The sequence below is a fragment of the Protomyctophum bolini genome (assembly GCF_963924005.1).
Source record: "Protomyctophum bolini genome assembly, chromosome: 8".
NCBI lineage: Eukaryota > Metazoa > Chordata > Actinopteri > Myctophiformes > Myctophidae > Protomyctophum > Protomyctophum bolini.
In genome coordinates, this window is record NC_137869.1 from 25335108 (window position 1) to 25350107 (window position 15000).

Below are 15000 nucleotides of genomic sequence, written 5' to 3' on the forward strand. Positions count from 1 at the left end.
AGCAATAAAATAAAAAAGAAATGTGATGACAAAAGACGGCAGTGTCCCATGACATGGGGACACATAGACGGACAGAGACATGAAGTCTGGTGGTTTGTGAAGGAATTCAACCCATTCCAACACAAGAAGAGCTCCTCTCTCTCTCTCTCTCTTCGTCTCTGTCGCTGCTCTGTTTTCTCTTTGACTCATGTTAGTTTCAAATTAAAAAAGGAAAAGGCGCTGCTAAACAACAACACACAACAAAGTGAGAAAAAGAATGAGAGCTCTGTAGCCTGCAGGACATGTTGTACACACCACTACCACTCCGCCCCTTTCTTCTTTGGTTCACACCATGAGAGGAGACAAACGGCATAGCTGTGGTGGAGAGCATTTAAACACACACACACACACACACACGCACACGCACACGCGCACACGTCTGTATTACTATACTTGAGAGGACATCACGATTGTCAATTTTATGAATGCCATTGTTATACTTAAGGGCCCGGGCCTATTTAATCCATTAATAATATGTGCCCATCGTTTATAGCATGTTGTCGTCAATGTGTGTGTATCAGCTAACATCAGCCACGCCACTCTAGAGTTAATGTGTGTGTATCAGCTAACATCAGCCACGCCACTCTAGAGTTAATGTGTGTGTATCAGCTAACATCAGCCACGCCACTCTAGAGTTAATGTGTGTGTATCAGCTAACATCAGCCACGCCACTCTAGAGTTAATGTGTGTGTATCAGCTAACATCAGCCACGCCACTCTAGAGTTAATGTGTGTGTATCAGCTAACATCAGCCACGCCACTCTAGAGTTAATGTGTGTGTATCAGCTAACATCAGCCACGCCACTCTAGAGTTAATGTGTGTGTATCAGCTAACATCAGCCACGCCACTCTAGAGTTAATGTGTGTGTATCAGCTAACATCAGCCACGCCACTCTAGAGTTAATGTGTGTGTATCAGCTAACATCAGCCACGCCACTCTAGAGTTAATGTGTGTGTATCAGCTAACATCAGCCACGCCACTCTAGAGTTAATGTGTGTGTATCAGCTAACATCAGCCACGCCACTCTAGAGTTAATGTGTATCAGCTAACATCAGCCACGCCACTCTAGAGTTAATGTGTGTGTATCAGCTAACATCAGCCACGCCACTCTAGAGTTAATGTGTGTGTATCAGCTAACATCAGCCACGCCACTCTAGAGTTAATGTGTGTGTATCAGCTAACATCAGCCACGCCACTCTAGAGTTAATGTGTGTGTATCAGCTAACATCAGCCACGCCACTCTAGAGTTAATGTGTGTGTATCAGCTAACATCAGCCACGCCACTCTAGAGTTAATGTGTGTGTATCAGCTAACATCAGCCACGCCACTCTAGAGTTAATGTGTGTGTATCAGCTAACATCAGCCACGCCACTCTAGAGTTAATGTGTGTGTATCAGCTAACATCAGCCACGCCACTCTAGAGTTAATGTGTGTGTATCAGCTAACATCAGCCACGCCACTCTAGAGTTAATGTGTGTGTATCAGCTAACATCAGCCACGCCACTCTAGAGTTAATGTGTGTGTATCAGCTAACATCAGCCACGCCACTCTAGAGTTAATGTGTGTGTATCAGCTAACATCAGCCACGCCACTCTAGAGTTAATGTGTGTGTATCAGCTAACATCAGCCACGCCACTCTAGAGTTAATGTGTGTGTATCAGCTAACATCAGCCACGCCACTCTAGAGTTAATGTGTGTGTATCAGCTAACATCAGCCACGCCACTCTAGAGTTAATGTGTGTGTATCAGCTAACATCAGCCACGCCACTCTAGAGTTAATGTGTGTGTATCAGCTAACATCAGCCACGCCACTCTAGAGTTAATGTGTGTGTATCAGCTAACATCAGCCACGCCACTCTAGAGTTAATGTGTGTGTATCAGCTAACATCAGCCACGCCACTCTAGAGTTAATGTGTGTGTATCAGCTAACATCAGCCACGCCACTCTAGAGTTAATGTGTGTGTATCAGCTAACATCAGCCACGCCACTCTAGAGTTAATGTGTGTGTATCAGCTAACATCAGCCACGCCACTCTAGAGTTAATGTGTGTGTATCAGCTAACATCAGCCACGCCACTCTAGAGTTAATGTGTGTGTATCAGCTAACATCAGCCACGCCACTCTAGAGTTAATGTGTGTGTATCAGCTAACATCAGCCACGCCACTCTAGAGTTAATGTGTGTGTATCAGCTAACATCAGCCACGCCACTCTAGAGTTAATGTGTGTGTATCAGCTAACATCAGCCACGCCACTCTAGAGTTAATGTGTGTGTATCAGCTAACATCAGCCACGCCACTCTAGAGTTAATGTGTGTGTATCAGCTAACATCAGCCACGCCACTCTAGAGTTAATGTGTGTGTATCAGCTAACATCAGCCACGCCACTCTAGAGTTAATGTGTGTGTATCAGCTAACATCAGCCACGCCACTCTAGAGTTAATGTGTGTGTATCAGCTAACATCAGCCACGCCACTCTAGAGTTAATGTGTGTGTATCAGCTAACATCAGCCACGCCACTCTAGAGTTAATGTGTGTGTATCAGCTAACATCAGCCACGCCACTCTAGAGTCCATCGACTCTAGGTAAGAATAAATCTATCGCGACTAGAGACTGGACCGCGGAGGGCCGTCAAACACAGGGTATTTTTTTATAATTAGGCACGATGATATAGATTGCGAGTTATTAACGTTTTAAGATTTTCGTTGTCGTCGGCTAAACAGGCAGGGAACATTTTCGATGACGTGTCACTGTTGTGCAACACCGATGATTGCGCAATAAGCACATCTAGGCTTTGGAGCGATGCGATCCGTTTTCATATCACTAATTTGACAGAGATTAATCAATCTCTGTCTCGGGCACATGACCGTGCACTTGAACTTGACGGTGATTTACGTCATGGGCCATTACTCTCCCCTGTCATGTGAAAAGAAGCAGCTTGGACTTCTCATGCATAGAAGGAAGCATGCGGTCAGTCCGCTGCCCCCCCCAGGTGGGCAGAGGAAGTGTAGCATCCTGGATTACATTAGATAATTGACACTGAGTGAAAAAATGGGTTGCAAAAGCTTAAAGCCTGAAGTGCTCAAAGACAGTGTTTACCAAGTTATTATGAGTGACTTTGGGCTTGATATTCTGTAAAGTCTCTTGTAAATATTGGTAGTTGTGGTGTAGATGCTTATTTGGGCTTCCTTCCTGGTTCTACAAACATTTAGGTGAAGGCAATTAATATATATATATATATTATATTTGTCAGCAGACCCACATTTGAAATTGATTTGTGCCAGGCATACAAGATTTGTGTTTAAAAAATGTTCAATGTTTTTAAACTTTTTGCCCCCACAGTGTGTGTGTGTGTGTGTGCGTGTGTGTGTGTGTGTGTGTGTGTGTGTGTGTGTGTGTGTGTGTGTGTGTGTGTGTGTGTGTGTGTGTGTGTGTGTGTGTCTTTCTGTTCATGCCGCCTAGTTTCTTATTTTGGTAGGCCTGGTCACTTGTTTCTGTAGACGAGTGGTGCAACTCCGTGTGGGGGTCCCCGGAACTTCCAGACCCACAGGAACGTGCCCACTGCCCAGGGTGCCGCATGGTTTCCCTGTGGATCTATCTATCTATCAACATGATGTCATAGAGATGACATCAGTCTAGCCCAAATATGGAGGAAAAGCAGGATTGATGGATCTGAGATTATATGAATTCACAAAATGTGAAACATATTCATACAGGGGAAAAAAATGTTTTGCAGTATGTCAAATATTGTGGGCTTGGCTCTTCCATAGCGTACTGGCAGCGTGCACAATAAATCTGGTGCTGATCAGTCCGGTGGTTTGCAAGATAAGCCACGGACCCACAGACAGACACTCTTCTAGACGGCTTGACGCCTAGGTGAAAAAATGTCGACAACCCTAAAACAGATTGCTGCACACAATAGAAGTGAGCATATACACAATGCCCACCGAAAAGGAAGTGGGTATACTGCACATATCTTACCATACATAGCCTCCACTACAACACAATATGTTGGCGTTTGTCAGAGTGCTAGATTATAGCTTGAGTAATAATGAACAATGAAGCGCTGGTGCTTGTCTCCCTGAGCCTCAGGCATGGCTGGCTGCTGTGGCTGTGTTATGGCGTTCCATGCCAGCTGTCATCTTCTCCAAAAGGGTAACAGCAGCTGTTTTAAAAGTCCCCGTTACGCCACATCAGTCACATAGCCAGCACTCTTGACATGTTCGGCAGGAAATGAACTGTTCAGTAATCATAGCCTGCCAATTAGCAAACGACTTGGGGTTTTAGGGGAGGCGGGGGGGACTTTCACCCATGTGAGAAAAGGGAGCAAAAAACAGGGGGGTGGGTGGGGGAGCTTAAGAGGGGAACGAGGGAAGGGGAGACAGAGAGGGTAAAATAAAAAAATAAAACAACCCAGGAAACCCGAAGCAGTCTGTGAGGGCTGTGTGAGTGAGCAGGAAGACATGATATCACTGTTTGGTTTTTCCAACTCGTGAAAACAAAACCCCACGCCACAGATTCCTTGTTCACAAGGCCTGACTCAGCCGTGGGGCTCTGTGTTTCTGTCAAGGGCCTGGTGGTGTTGGGTTTCCTCAGAACATCAACAGCATTCTTCTTTCTTTTCTTACCCCACCGCTCAGCTGTTCTCTTCTCTCCTCTTCCCCTCCCCTCGCTCCTTCACTCCTCTCCTCTCCTCTCCTCTCCTCTCCTCTCCTCTCCTCTCCTCTCCTCTCCTCTCTTCCAGCCCTCTTCTGGCCTGGTACACTTTACCACAGTTTGGAACACCGCTCTCCGAATTAACGTGTCACCCTGTGGTCTGGATGCAACACTTTCTCTCCATTCCCTCTCCTCTCTCCTCCTCCTCCTCCTCCTCCTCAATCCTGCTTAATTTCATGGCACTTCATTCACTCCCATCTTTTCCATTCCATCGGTCTGACCGAGAGCCTGGCCCGAGAGGTCACCCAGAGGCCGGGAAATACCCATAGTGCACCAGCTCTCCCCACCGCTGTGCTCGCACTGCATTGTAACAACAGAGCCTGGTGTATATCTGATCTCAGGTCAGCCCCTAGCGTATAGGAACCCAAGACCACTTAGACCACTAACCTCAGCCCTTAGTCAAACCCCTAAAAACATTGACCGTCTCCCCGCAGATGTGCTTGTCATTGTCCCAATCTTAACTTTGACCCGCTATCGGAACCGGGATCTGTATGAATCTGTATCATCCCATGAGACACTATTCACTATTCGCCATCTCCTCACTTGACTAGGATCTGTTTTGTATGTGTTTATTATGTTTTTCGTTTTGTTAACTAATGCCCTACTACTTCATCATATTACAGTGTCACACAGAAATAACAAAAACAATTGCCGACCTACAAGCCCAACACGGTTTGTGTTTGTAGGGGTACAGGCTTTAGTTCCGACACTATTTTTGGTCCGACAGTCATTAGACCGACAACCTACCTCAAACCCTAACCTAACCATAACCACAAGCACAGGAGCAGCGCATGTTGGAGCGCTAGTCCGACCGTTGTTCTTGCATGTCAGACTAATTAATGCTCTATCGGAATTACCATTGGATCCCAATCTCTCAACCCCACGTTGTGAAACATCCCTCCTTTCTAACAGCCTCCTAATAGACACTGTCAACCCTTCAACCCTCCCCTCTCTCCCCACACACAGGCGTCTGTGCCAGGAGGACAGAAGAAGCCATGTGGAGCAAAGTTTTGGTACGCAAACGGAGCGTTACAGAAGTGGTATGGGAAGGAGCTAGATCGTTGGGATGTGGGGTTGGTGATGGACGGATTTCGGTGGGGGTGGGGTCTTTGTGTATGTAATTAAAGTGCTTGAACGCCCTCTAGGCTGCTAAGCCTCACTGGGAAACCCACCAACAGGTGGAGAGTGGGAGACAGAGAGAGAGAGGGATGGAGGGAGGTGGAGAAAAGGAGAGGAAGTTACACACAGCTGGTCGGAAGAAAACCAGGCGGAGTGCATCCATCCGTCCATCCCTCGCTCCCTCCAAGGAGCGAGACAGAGAATGAGAGTGTTCATATACTGTAAGTGACGGGTGGACGGGTGGGGAAGAGGAGGAGGCTAACAAAGCCTCTTTTTTCTCTCCAAGAAATGAGAGCCCACTACTTCCCATGATTCACTGTGTCAATCTGTGAGCCGTTGTTTTGAGAATAACAGCCAGCTCTGTGCATGTGTGCGTGCGTGCAAGTGTGTGTGTGTGTGTGTGTGTGTGTGTGTGTGTGTGTGTGTGTGTGTGTGTGTGTGTGTGTGTGTGTGTGTGTGTGTGTGTGTGTGTGTGTGTGTGTGTGTGTGTGTGTGTGTGTGTGTGTGATACGTGTAAGAGAGTGTAACAGTTACTTACAGCCAGGTAGAGCATGGTATACATGGAAAAGGAGGCGTGTCCTGAGAAGAAGGATTTCCTGTAAAAGGGGAAATAAAATGTAATCAGTTATTTTGGGTCTGTACTGTAAAGCAGAGATTCTCAACCTGTGAGGATACTGTCAGTGGGCCCCCAAATAATTGGCAAAACACCAATGAATGAATGATAGCATAAAAATAATATAAAAAAAGTGTTTTTTATTTAAGACCCATTTAAACCTGAGAACGATTCTTCAAAAAACCTTCTAAATTCTGACAGTTTTCAGAAAAAGCTCATGTTTCTATGTCAGTGGTTCTCCAACATTTTCATGTCATTTTCATGTAATTGGCCGCCAACCTCCATCTGAAAATATGTAGTTCCAGGGACCCCCCCCCTCCCCAGAAGCAAAGATTTGATTTCTGAAAGAATAATATTCAAACATTTGGGACACATTTTCACGATTTTTCAATAGCTAAAGTACAACATATGCTTAAACACCAAAAGGGGTTCCCGCCCAAAATGGGTTAAGTGGCCAGATGGGTGGACTGCGAACACTTCAAGTTGGCCCTGATCCAGAAAAAGTGTCTCACTTATATGTGAGCGTGTACTTGAATGTGTGTGCGTACGTGCGTGTGTGTGTGTGTGTGTGTGTGTGTGTGTGTGTGTGCGTGTGCGTATGTGTGTGTGTGTGTGTGTGTGTGTGTGTGTGTGTGTGTGTGTGCGCGCGTGCGTGCGTGTGCGTGTGCGTGTGTGTGTGTGTGTGTGTGTGTGCGTGCGTGTGCATGCGCGCGTTTATGTTTGCGTTTTTGTGCAAGTGCGCCGTCATGCGCTCACGCACCTGGCCTCCTGTACTTTGCTCTCGGGCCCAGTGCATTCGTAGTGTGTGTGTGTGTGTGTGTGTGTGCGTACCTGGCCTCCTGTACTTTGCTCTCGGGCCCAGTGCATTCGTAGGAGGTGATGTAGCCCAGGGAGCAGTTGATGGTGGTGAAGTTGGGCTTGCACACGTCCATGAAGTGAGGCCTCATGCGGCCCACCGACACCTTGGCTATGTCCGTGAAGGACTGGCTGATGGCACAGCCAAAGATAAACACACCCACCTGCCAAGGGGAACACAGCACCAGAACAGGGTTTAGATGTTATGGCTGGTTGATTTTGACAGCAACGTTTTATTCGGTTTAGTCATGGTATTGTTTTTCCCAATACATTTTCATTTAGTTTTTAGTCATATTTCAGTCATCTTTTGTCCACAAACATGTATTTTTGATGGCATCATAATCGCTGATTTTACATGTATTGGTTGCAAGCTTCTGTTACGTCTGTTATGTTAATGTTATCCTCGTGTTATCCTCCAGGGCTGACCTGTTTATAGAGGGCTGCCACGTAGGGGTTCCCAACGAAGGACTTGGTGCCCTCGCGGAGCTGGTGGATCCTGTAGACTTCTCCGATCACAATCTGAAGACGGAGCCAGGGAGACCACGGTGTCAGTTTGACAGGTAAAGAGCACAACGTTGGAGACACAACAGCTCACATGCAGTCGTTAAGTTAGACACACACACACACACACACACACACACACACATACACACACACACCCTACACAGTGATAAACGGCGGATGGGGTTAGTTTCAGACAAGGATGGAGGAAGAATGGAGGACAGGTGGAGGGTAGGACAGGCATGAGAAGAAGTCAGTGAATGGACACAATATGAATTCACACACATAAAAAAGAGGAAAAGAGAATGGGCATGGCCTGCCTTTCCCTCAGGCAGTGTTGACATGATGGATTCAGAGAATAAATCTCTCTTATTGTTAATGGGGTTTAATGGGGTGGTACGAATGGTATAGAGATCTTAGTCCATGGCATGGTTTATGCATTTAACATAGAACATGGTGGGTGATGGGCGTACAATGGAGATGGACAGATGTGTAAAACATGTGTTACCAATGATACTTAATGAAAGTTATGCTCCTAAGTCTGAGAGTGTACAAATGGAACCGTCCGTAAGGGTCCATTTGTACACTCTCAGAAACCTGTACGGGGCCATTTGGAACCCCCTCAAGGACCCATGAGGGTGCCTGAACCACACTGTGAGACCCACTGGTGTAGCAGAGTGTTTCCAGTGAGCCAACATGCACAATATCAGCACCCTGACTCTGTTTGACCAGAATGGAACGGAGCCTTCATATAGTATCATTGGTAAAACGTACGAATATGGCTGCTGTGCATTGAGACAACTCCACCAAGAAGACATATACAAGAGCAGTGCGCACACATGCTCACACACACACACACACACACACGCTCACACACACACACACACACACACACACACACACACGCACGCACTCATGCACGCACGCACACACGCAACCGTCTATAAGGCTTTAGCTCAGATATTTAACCCTGGCCTCCTTGGTTATTGCTGCCAGCTGGTATTAAGTGGCGTGCGGGCCCCGTGGAAAGCCCTCTCCTCGGCCAGTGAGTCGTGGAGCTAAAAGACAAGCCAGCCAACCCCCTTGAGACACGGAGCTGTCAATCACCTGTCCTACCACCTGGGGTATCTGACTGAGTGACTGGAGTGGACCCACTTCCTTCCTGCTTTCACACAAGAAGGCCTCTTCTTCTACCCTCTCTCTCACCCCCCCCCCTTCCTCACCTGATCTCTCAGAATAATATTGATCTGAAACATCTCTGTGGTTGGGTGCCCGATATACTCGCCGTTCAACAGACACTCAATCTCAGTGTCAACGTGACATCCTTTTTTAATCTACGTGCGCACTGTTGTGTGTGTGTGTGTGTGTGTGTGTGTGTGACCCCCACCTACAGGGGTGGTCAGCGTGTCGGCCTGAGGCCAGAGGAAACAAACATGGCGGTGACGTGTGTTATTGTCAATAAGCTGATCTGCTCTGAGCTGGAAATTAAAATTGCAGGAGCCCTAGACAGAGGCCCTGAGGAGTTTATTTAGCTTGTCAACGTTTGTATACAAACCACTCTAACTCTCTATCCCTCACTCTTTCTCTCTTCTCACTCTGTTCCTACCTCTCCTCTCCTCTCCTCTCCTCTCCTCTCCTCTCCTCTCCTCTATCTCTTGTCTAATTCTGTGTACGTGTCTGTTTGTGTCAAACTGCAGTCTGTGCCTGTGGGTGAAATGTCAAGTGATATGAGCAAAAGGGGACCAATCAATGGGAGGTCTGGAGAGAGAGCATTTGGAAAGCCGATGTTTACAGTATATATCTCTCTCTCTCTGTCTGTCTGTCTGTCTGTCTGTCTGTCTGTCTGTCTGTCTGTCTGTCTGTCTGTCTCTTGTACGACCCCCCCCCCCCCCCCCCCCTCTCTCTCTCTCTCTCTCTCTCTGTGGGTCTCGTCACTCACAGTGCAGACATGTTCTGTCAGACATGGATATGTCAGATGATGGTGATTGTAGGGGTTTCCTCGCACTGGAGATAAACAAGAGGCCCAGCGAGCCATCTACCACCAGTGCGTGCGTGTGTGCACGTCTATGTGTGGCACGCTGTGTGTGTGTGTGTGTGTGTGTGTGTGTGTGTGTGTGTGTGTGTGTGTGTGTGTGTGTGTGTGTGTGTCTGTAGGGAACAGCGTTGGCATGGCGGTAGACGCCACTAATGAAACACAGCTGTGTTAAACACGCCAAGTTCACCCACACATGTGTATGTGAGAGAAATAACACACATAGGACACGCACGCACACGCACACATACCCTCTGCTGGATCTAATAAGCAGAAGAGCTGATGTATACTACTACGTGTGTGTGCAGTGCCATGGTGTGTGTGTGTGTGTGTGTGTGTGTGTGTGTGTGTGTTTGCCAACCGCATGGATGACGGTGAGACGCAGCGTGTCTGAGACTGACTGGGGTCTTACGGGGGAGTGTGTGTGTGTGTGTGTGGGTGGTGGGGGGGGGGGCTGGGGGCAGAGTATTTCCAGGAGCTTTAAAGATCATTATTCTCCATGAAACGCGTGGCAGTAACTGAAGCATGTACGTCTCCCGCCCTGATATCATTAGCTCATGTTTCCACTAGCTCTGACACGTGCACAGTGCACGGTGCACACACATCTCTTTAATCTCTGGCTCCCAGACTGAGAATATCAGATCTGCAAGGGTACAGCGTGTTACATTGGGTACAAGGGTACAGCGTGTTACATTGGGTACAAGGGTACAGCGTGTTACATTGGGTACAAGGGTACAGCGTGTTACATTGGGTACCAAGGGTACAGCGTGTTACATTGGGTACAAGGGTACAGCGTGTTACATTGGGTACAAGGGTACAGCGTGTTACATTTTTGGGGGAAAAAGATGAAATGTAAATGAAATGTTATGTTATTCTATCATTTGTTTGGAGGGGACCCTCCTTGAGGGGGTTCCCTAATGTATGTGTAACTCTGAGAGTGTACAAATGGAACCAGTTGTACACTCTCAGAGTTATGGGAAGCAGAGCTCTAGATAGCTTCCAGGCTTGCGGAATGGAGGGTCCTTTGTGGCGCTGAGTGGTAGTGGGCTGCCCCTGGCTGTCTGAGTGGTGGTGGACTGCCCTGGGGTATCTGAGTGGTGGTGGACTGCCCTGGGGTATTGGTGGGCTGCCCCGGGGTATCTGAGTGGTGGTGGACTGCCCCGGGGTATCTGAGTGGTGGTGACTGCCCCGGGGTATCTGAGTTGTGGTTGGCTGCCCCGGGGTATCTGAGTTGTGGTTGGCTGCCCCGGGTATCTGAGTGGTAGTGGGCTGCCCCGGGTATCTGAGTTGTGGTTGGCTGCCCCGGGGTATCTGAGTGGTGGTGGACTGCCCCGGGTATCTGAGTGGTAGTGGCTGCCCCGGGGTATCTGAGTGGTGGTGGACTGCCCCGGGGTATCTGAGTGGTGGTGGACTGCCCCGGGGTATCTGAGTGGTGGTGGACTGCCCCGGGGTATCTGAGTGGTAGTGTGGCTGCCCCGGGGTATCTGAGTGGTGGTGGACTGCCCCGGGGTATCTGAGTGGTGGTGGACTGCCCCGGGGTATCTGAGTGGTGGTGGACTGCCCTGGGCTATCTGACAGGCAGGGTGGGCATGAGAGAGGCCAGTGACACGTTCATCCCAATGCCCTGTGGAGGGCACAGGGGCATGAGAATGGATTATGGACACGCACGCACACACACACACACACACACACACACACACACACACACACACACACACACACACACACACACACACACACACACACACACTGCCTTATCTGACATGCAGTTATCTTTGGGGCTGTTAGAATTTAGTATAACCCACTGACTCTTTACCCCAAATAATGAAAAACAGTATTTTACAATACACGCACACACGCACGCATGCACGCACACACGCACACACGCGCACACACACACACACACACTAGTTGATATGGAAGAATGCGAAGGGACTAGCACAGTACAACAGAACAGGAGAGCAGAGATGCATGAAGCACATTGATAGCAAAAAGCCTTGAAGATTGTGCAGTGTGTAGTACATGATGTCATAATGACCTACTGTATATCAATAAAAGTTTTACTTTCGGGGGGCTATATAATATGTGCGTGCCTGCATGTGTGTGCACGTAGTATTGAGAGTCGTGTGTGTGTGTGTGTGTGTGTGTGTGCGTGTGCTGCGTGCATGCGTGCGTGCTGTGCGTGTGTGTGTTATGTGAGTGATTGTGATATCATCATCTATATCCATTGTTAAACGTTTTTAGGGTCTATGGTAGAGTAGTTTAACACTGTTAGAGGGAGTCTACAGCGGGGAGGGGACAAGCAAGAGAGAGAGAGAGAGAGACAGAGAGAGAGAGAGAGAGAGAGAGAGAGAGAGAGAGAGAGAGAGAGACAGAGACAAAGAGAGAGAGAGAGAGAGAGAGAGAGAGAGAGAGAGAGAGAGAGAGAGACAAAGAGAGAGAGAGAGAGAGAGAGAGAGAGAGAGAGAGAGACAAAGAGAGAGAGAGAGAGAGAGAGAGAGATAGAGAGGAGACAGAGACAGAGAGAGAGAGAGAGAGAGACATAGAGGTAGACTTACAGAGAGGATGGCAATTAGAATGCCAGCGGCACAAAGCACGGCATCGCTTATGGTGTCTCCGTTTTTATAGGGGTAGCGGATGGACTCGTCGGAACAGTAAAACCCTCGCTGGTACGGCCTTATGGTGCTAGTCTCAATGATGAGGAAAGGCAGGCCAGCTACAACAAGGAGGGGAGGAGGAGAGAGAGAGGGACAGAGAGACAGAGTGCAGGAGGGAGAGAGAGAGAGAGAGGAGGGGAGGACAGAAAGGCAACCAGGTCAATGACAAAGACACAAACGGGGGGAGGCAGAGGGGGGGGGGGGGTATGCGAGGACGCTGGGCCGGCAGCGACGGGATTCATGGGATACGGGAGAAGGAAAGGGGGGGGGGGGGGGGTTGGGGACGAGGGGCTGGCTGGAGGATGTCCCAAATACGACCGTCGTTAGCCCCGCGCGGCGGAGCGACGGCCCAATACCTATGATATCGTTGCTGTCGGGGGGGAAACCCTGTATATCCTGAAATAGCTCATTTTTTAGGTGTTATATAAAAACAAAAACAAGAATTGGCTATTTTCGCTATACTTCAGTGCGACACTCATGAAGAAGTAGGACATTCATTTACAAATTAACATAACAAGTTAAACTAAGGAGATACAAGGTTTCTGCCCGACTCCACACACTATCCATCTGAACCTTTAGTCTCTGTCGGGTGGAAACCTCATATGTCCCAAACGTGGCAGATCTACAAGCTCAAAATGCTATACTTGTGATGCTTTTGAGTGACACTGGAGAGTATATGTTATATATGGCGACAATTTACGGGGAAAGAAATACACAAAGGGCTCAAATATGGAACTAAGAGTTTTCTGCCCGACAGTAAACGATAAAAAACAAACCTCTAGCAAGAGATTAACAAAAAAAGAAATAGTTCTAACACTCTCCTGGACCTTCCATCCATCCAGCCATCGCCCCCCCTACCCCCCCCCCCCCCCCCCCTACCCCCGCTCCGTATGTCCCACTCTCTTGTTCCCCAGGGGTCCAGGCGGTGGGGTGGGGTGGGGTGGGGTTGGGGGGTGGGGGTGGGTGACTTACGGACACCGTGGGCAGTGAGACCCCCACGGCGATGAGCACAGAGGAGGGGACGGTGCTACTCTTGTAGGAGTAGTACAGGCTGGAGTCACTGCAGTAGAATCCCCTCTGGTACGGCTGCACTGAGGCCCGGTGCAGCACCATACTGGGCAGCATGACTGGCATGATAATCAATCACATGATAATCAATCACACTGAGGCCCGGTGCAGCACCATACTGGGCAGCATGACTGGCATGATAATCAATCAATCAATCAATCAGTGATCAACCTATACACACACAGCTTACACACGCATATATTTCATGATGAAACCGCACGCACGCGCGCACGCGCGCACGCACACAAACACAGAATACAGTCTCACATGCCACTAGAGAGGAGGAGGCCCACTCCAGTTACTTACCTGTGAGCTGAGGGGGGAAAACAGTGAAAACACACATTGCAAAAGTGTGTGTGTGTGTGTGTGTGTGTGTGTGTGTGTGTGTGTGTGTGTGTGTGTGTGTGTGTGTGTGTGTGTGTGTGTGTGTGTGTGTGTGTGTGTGTGTGTGTGTGTGTGTGTGTGTGTGTGTGTGTGCGTGCGTGTGTGCGTGCGTGCGTGCGTGCCTGCGTACGATGCGAGCGGGAGCCAATGCTAACATTGCCCATGGCTTATTTATTCGGGTCCTGCTGCTGCTGTTGACAGTGCGACGCTGGGGCTAGTTGAGGATTCAATTCTGTGCCATTAGTGTTACAGAGCAAATATGCAGCGACTACAGTGACAGTGAGTGGGGTCCTGGAGGGGTGGGAAGGGCATTATGACACCTATTACAGCAGACAATAGCCTCAGCCGTCACCATAGAGACTGTGTCAATAGGGTCGCCGAGCTGACAGGACGCAGGGGAGAAGAGTGCCTTTCCAGTGTGAGCTGGACTGTCAAACTACGGCGGAATTTGAGAAGGATGACGCCGTTTGTTATCGTCTCTGTCGAAAACAGCTGGTCAGCCGTGTTTGCGGATCTGCTCATTTTGTTGTTTTTGTGTGACGCTGACTGTAGAATGATCAAGTAGGACGTTAATTTACGAAAAAACACAAAATGTTAAAATATGGAGATAAGGGGTTTCTGCCCGATGGTAACGTTATGCTGAGCTGGTCAACTGACGCATGAACACTCACACGCACTAGCATGCACGCACACTCACACACACACATACACACACACACACACACACACACACACACACACGCACATATACTCACACACACACACACACTCACACACACACACACACACACACACACACAGAGTAAGCACGTCAGTCTGGGACTAGGCCGAAAGAGTGTAATCATTAAAATGTCGCATGCTCCTACACAAAACACACATTAGCTGTCACCAACTCAGCACGTATAGGTCACACGCGCACGCACATGCACACACACAGTCACACACACACACACACACACACACACACACACACACACACACACACACACACACACACACACACACACACACAGAGACTTG

The 15000-nt window shown here is 48.6% G+C and overlaps 1 protein-coding gene across 2 annotated transcripts in view; it reads right to left on the minus strand.

Annotated features, from left to right (window-relative positions):
* The window catches only part of plpp3 (phospholipid phosphatase 3), a 51238-nt gene that overhangs the window by 13432 nt on the left and 22806 nt on the right, over positions 1-15000 (minus strand). The window contains exons 2-5 of one of the 2 annotated variants that reach the window (XM_080770335.1): positions 12430-12587; positions 7765-7857; positions 7315-7502; positions 6409-6466 (exon numbers count right to left, since the gene is read on the minus strand). In XM_080770335.1, the coding sequence (XP_080626461.1) occupies positions 6409-6466; positions 7315-7502; positions 7765-7857; positions 12430-12587 (497 nt within the window). Of the gene's footprint in view, positions 1-6408; positions 6467-7314; positions 7503-7764; positions 7858-12429; positions 12588-13500; positions 13656-15000 lie in introns of both variants that reach the window. The other variant, XM_080770336.1, reaches the window with a different exon arrangement.